Genomic DNA, 5,253 nt, shown 5'->3' with positions numbered 1-5,253 from the left:
GTCAATGGAGAAGTTTCTTGAGCACTCTTTCTTTACTTAGCTACTCCCCTACATCGGATATATATAATATTGATTGACATAATAAAATAGTACATTTCTTAATTATATAAAAGCCACCATGAATTACGCTTGACTAAAAAAAAAATTTCTGGCCAAGCATGCTTAATTATAATTGAGTAAGCCCCAAGCAAGCAACCCCACTATCTTCTCCACCTCGTTAAGTGTCACTTTTGACTAGGCCCAGTCGCATGTGCATGGAACCTAGACAGCCAAGAAATCTCCCTTAATTGGGCCAAATCTCCTCCAAACGATTTTCTAACTAAGTGAGTTACACTACATCACCTAAGTATATTTTTACTCAAAACTGTATAGGAAAATTGTCCATCTTTCTTAAAATTTATTGCACTTTTATCAATTTAATTCTAAACTTTAAATCTTTTCACGCTTTACCAATTAATTCTATCCGACCAATTTTAACAAGAATTTACTGACGTGACACTTTTTAAATAATATTTAATGATATATATATATTTTTGAAATTTTAATTGTTTTTTTCATTTTACTTTCCTTTCCTTTGCTTTTTTTTTTTTTTTTTTTGGCTTTTTGGAGAGGGAGCCGGCAAAGGATGTCCAATTCTAAATATAATTAAAATATTATTAAAAAAGTGCTACATCAGCACTGCATGTCCACGTCAACGAATTTCCGCCAAAATTGACCGAGGAAACTTAATTGGTAAAATGTGAAAAAGTTAATTGATGACAACATTATATAATGTGGATTTTCCCATTGGCTTCGACCGCATCAAAGTGTTTTGACTCTTCATTTGTATTTGGCTTTTGTAACTTGTTGACTTTTGAGATTTGATTGGATTTTTACTAAAGAACCACTCTCAAAGGGTGCAATAATCATGCCATTTATGTTGCTCAATTGCACGAGTGATTTGATGCTTTCATAGGCTCGAGATTTATTTCAATTTGACCTTCGAAGTAAAGCAGCAGAAAGTCATCAATGCAACCCCGGACAATTCGCACTGGAAACTAAAATAAATCAACCTTCTTTGACTTGATTGCAATCTAATGGGGTAGGTCATATAGCCATATATGCGTTGATGATTTGTAACCTATGCTCATGTAGCTAATTTGGCAGGACCATGTGAGAATACGGTAATTGGTCAAAAACCGAAATTAAAGTAAGATGAGAAAGAAGCAAAGTGAGTATAAATGTATATCATAATTGTGAGATATGAGTCAATACAGGCGAGTGTGATTCGAAATTTTTTGATTTGGATGGATTAGTATGGATGTAATATGAGAATACAAGATGTCGACAGAATGAGTCCATTGTTTTTTCTTCTTTTTTTTGGGTGGGTTCAAAAAGATGAGTTTGTCTATGCTTTTCACTTGCCACTCCCACGGATCTTTTTGCCTAAAGAACAAGGGCTTGTCTCAATGAAGGGGCAAAAGGGGCATAGGAGGATCGACGGTCGAGGACTCGCGAGAGATCATTTTTAATCACCGTTATTGCCACTCCCCCTTCTACCCATACTGCGAGTAGAGACAAGTTAGCTGACGGACGCAATGACGAATCCGGCGAGCCCCCTCCCCGCACGCGTCGGCCCGGGATTGGCCAGTCGACTCGACTATCTCGCCTCCCCTCACCACTTGTTGCCAAAGGAGCTGAGGCTGTCGCCATTTCGATCCAGATGCGACCTGTCCGCCTCACGTGTCTGAATTACCCCAATTGGTAGAGCAGAGTCCGTGGCTGCATATATATACACACCCCTGGTCGTCTGGTTTTTCCGCGTGGTTTCGACTTCGAGAGTTGAAGGAGTTCAGAGCTTGGAGAGGGAGAAGAAGCAGGGACCAAAGAGTTGCCGAAGAAGGCGAACAGGGTCGAGAAGAGAAAGAGAGAGAGAGAGAGAGAAGATGAAGAAGGCGCAGTTGGCGTTACCAGCGGGGTTCAGGTTCCACCCCACGGACGACGAGCTGGTGACCGATTACTTGATTCGCAAGTGCGCTTCGCAACCCATTTCTGCCTCCATCATTGCCGAGATCGATCTCTACAAGTTCGACCCTTGGGACCTTCCTGGTAACTTTCAGACCCTTCCTCTGCTTCTCCAGGCTCTCTGTTTTGGAACAATTTCTGCTTCTGCCTGTGTTGGTTTTGGTGAATCATGCTGTTCTGGGAAATGGGTCGACGAGTTTTGCCACTCTTTTGGGTGATTTTGTTAAAAAAATCCGTTCTTTATCTGGATTTGTCACTGTGATATGAAATCTATTTCTCTAGTCCAATGGTCGACAGTATGAACTTTTCATTTTGACACGTGGGTCAAGAAAGGGGGTGATTTCTTCATCTGATTTCTCATTGTCAAGGATCAAGCATGATGGTTTCGACTCTGATTTATTAGTCTTCAAGATCTCTGGTGAATTCGAAACGATTTGATTGTCTGCTGAGGGTCTTGATTTCTGATGGAGTTTGGGTTGGGATTGCAGAAATGGCTCTGTACGGCGAAAAAGAATGGTACTTCTTTTCTCCCAGGGACCGCAAGTACCCCAACGGCTCACGGCCGAACCGGGCAGCCGGAACCGGGTATTGGAAGGCGACGGGAGCCGACAAGCCGATCGGCCGCCCGAAGACGCTTGGCATAAAAAAGGCGCTTGTGTTTTACGCCGGGAAAGCTCCGAGAGGAGTGAAGACCAATTGGATCATGCACGAGTACCGCCTCGCCAACGTCGATCGATCCGCTGGCAAGAAGAAGAACTCAAGGGTAATTACCGTCTTTCCCTTCTTCTCGCTGTTTCCGGTGTCCCCGCACGTCTAATTGGACGAGTTCATAAAGGAACCTCGATGACTAACGTCGATCCTTGCTATTTTTGCAGCTTGATGACTGGGTTCTTTGCCGGATATACAACAAGAAGGGCACCGTAGAGAAGCATTTCCCCTCCGCGCTCAACAAAACGGCAGAGTCCCCCGAAATGGACACCAAGCCAGAGATCGTCATGCCGGCGGCGCTGAACCCATACACACCTCCACAAATGACTGTAGATCACATGTACATGGACTCGTCGGAGTCGATGCCGAGGCTGCACACGGATTCTAGCTGCTGCTCGGAGCACGTGGTGTCCCCGAACTTGTCATCGTGCGAGAAGGAAGTGCAGAGCGAGGCGAAGTGGGAGGATTGGGAGAACAATCTCGACTTCATGGATGACTTCTTGGACGATCCGTTCCCGCAAGGACAGCTCCAGTCGGATCAGTTCTCGACTCTTCAGGACATGTCCGCCTACTTGCAGAAACCATTTTGAACAAGTCCGTTCAGTAACGCAGAAGTAGAATTTGCTTTTATAGGAGCCTGAAGCATTCCATTCGCGTTGGTACGCATTGACAAGATGGACTGATTGCTCATGTGGGGCTATAGACTAGAGTTAGTCCTAGGATTTTTGCTTGTTGCCAGAGAGAAGCAAAGCGTTGTGCATCCACTAGCACGGTGAAAACAATTTGACCAGCTCTAAATTGGCCAGGTGACGACGCGGCAGAAGTGCCGCAATCTCGATAGGCCTGTATAGTTAGTGTTTAGCATCATGTTACCTCCTGTCGTCTCCTGTTAATACCTGATGAAAGTCTGTAGGGAACTTGTTTGCTGTAAGATTATAGCAACATTGTTTCAATATTTCATACAACAAATATTATTTTAATTTTCATTGTTGATGATTAAATGAAGTTGAAGAAGGGATGGTTCTATGGTCTATCAAAAGACAGATCTTCGGTTGTAAAATATTTTGTATATTTATTGTAACTCATATATAAATTGTCGTCACACGCATTCATTTGAAAGGCTTTAGGATGGATATTCTTAGGAATATATGCTTTTCAGAGGATCATCAAGGACATCCTTCCAAAGGGATTGCTCATATTTAAGATGCTAGAAAGATAGTAAGTCAGCTTTTAAGATTGGCTTACCAAATATTATTGACAGTCTCTTGTTGGGTAATTAAAATCTTTAAAAAAAAAAAGAAGAGAAGAAAATGGAAAAAGAAGGTGGAACAATGTCTAAAGAAAATAAATAAATAAATAAAATGAATTGAAGCACACGGTTCATTTCACTTGGACCGAACCACACTTTCCACGTAAAGGAGAAATCATATATTGAACGTGATGCGATGCTTGGTGGCAACTTTTCATCGTATCCAACTCAAAACGACAAGGACGGCCGACATGAACAAATGATTTTTGCACCATGCATGGACTCATGTATTGTTGACCGAGTCCCGGGGCTTCATTTATTATATGAACAATGAATAATTTCGATGAACATTTTAATTATTTATGAAAATATTAAAATATAAATTATCATTGATAAAAGAAATATTTCATTAATTTATTATTTCAAACAGTACAAATAATTATTTTTAAAAATATTTTAAAGTTTTTTATTTTTCATAAAATAAATAGAATCTAAAAAGTGCTCATTTTAAATTTGAATTATCATGGGTTAAAACTAAGGATGAGGGTTCTCTGTATTTGCTCGTGCCCTATGAATTGTCTCAACCTGTTCCATCACAAATCATGTCGACTAGAAGCATTTCAATCTCCAATACATTTATTTTTCCGAGGCTTTAATGACGCGGTGTAGTGCGTTGGATTTATTAAGCACTTCCCCGTTCTATCATTCCCGCCACATCAGCAAAGGGGACAATTAACGACCAGAACAATAAGACTCGATTGTTTCAATCAAATCAGTTGATAAATTCGACAATATCCAAAAAATTAGGAAACCCGATTTAGTGATTTGCCAGAAATAGAATAATAGCATAACTTTCTAGAATTTATTAATGGAATAAGCAATTCGAAATTTGTGAAATTGAAAATTGACCCACTTAATCTTAAAATCAAATTGATCTAAGTCGATTTTTGGGTGGGTTCAAAAGCTGACAATGATATCTTTATTTCTTTCTTTTTCCAATTTCCTGTAAGACTTCATATGTTACAAAGTTTAGACTACAACAGGAATGTTGCTAATATAACTAATTGATAGCTTAGAATTAGAGCGGGGAGATCAAGAGTTCTTAATTGCATCATTGAATAGTAAAGCTCCTAGAATAACGAAGCATGCGTGCAAGTCCATGCGTTGTTCATACTATGTCTAAGAGAGAACAAGCTCATGGTTAGTACACAACTCAACTTTAAGAAATGTTTTGTAATAATAAAAATTGTTTAAAAGAAAAGAAAAGGTATTGGTCTATTCCCAATGGTCCA

At 40.1% G+C, this 5,253-nt stretch overlaps 1 protein-coding gene across 1 annotated transcript; it reads left to right on the top strand.

The window, feature by feature from the left end:
• Positions 1-1,728: 1,728 nt before the first annotated feature.
• LOC104418028 (NAC domain-containing protein 2) lies at positions 1,729-3,772 on the top strand. Its single transcript, XM_010029240.3, has 3 exons — positions 1,729-2,088; positions 2,493-2,767; positions 2,880-3,772. The coding sequence occupies exons 1-3, from the start codon at positions 1,926-1,928 to the stop codon at positions 3,300-3,302; spliced, it is 861 nt and encodes a 286-aa protein (XP_010027542.2). The 5' UTR covers positions 1,729-1,925; the 3' UTR covers positions 3,303-3,772.
• The last annotated feature ends 1,481 nt before the right edge of the window (positions 3,773-5,253 follow it).

Source organism: Eucalyptus grandis, chromosome 9, assembly GCF_016545825.1.
Source record: "Eucalyptus grandis isolate ANBG69807.140 chromosome 9, ASM1654582v1, whole genome shotgun sequence".
NCBI classification, from domain to species: Eukaryota; Viridiplantae; Streptophyta; class Magnoliopsida; order Myrtales; family Myrtaceae; genus Eucalyptus; species Eucalyptus grandis.
Note: the sequence above shows the minus strand (reverse complement) of the source record. Positions and strands in the feature narration are given on the sequence as shown.

What these genes read in the sequence shown, in the direction of transcription:
- LOC104418028 (XM_010029240.3), top strand. Translation starts at nt 1,926, where the DNA reads ATGAAGAAGGCGCAGTTGGCGTTACCAGCGGGGTTCAGGTTCCACCCC. An exon ending in CGACCCTTGGGACCTTCCTG is followed by an intron (nt 2,089 to 2,492) that starts GTAACTTTCAGA and finishes TTGGGATTGCAG; the next exon opens with AAATGGCTCTGTACGGCGAA. An exon ending in GCAAGAAGAAGAACTCAAGG is followed by an intron (nt 2,768 to 2,879) that starts GTAATTACCGTC and finishes CTATTTTTGCAG; the next exon opens with CTTGATGACTGGGTTCTTTG.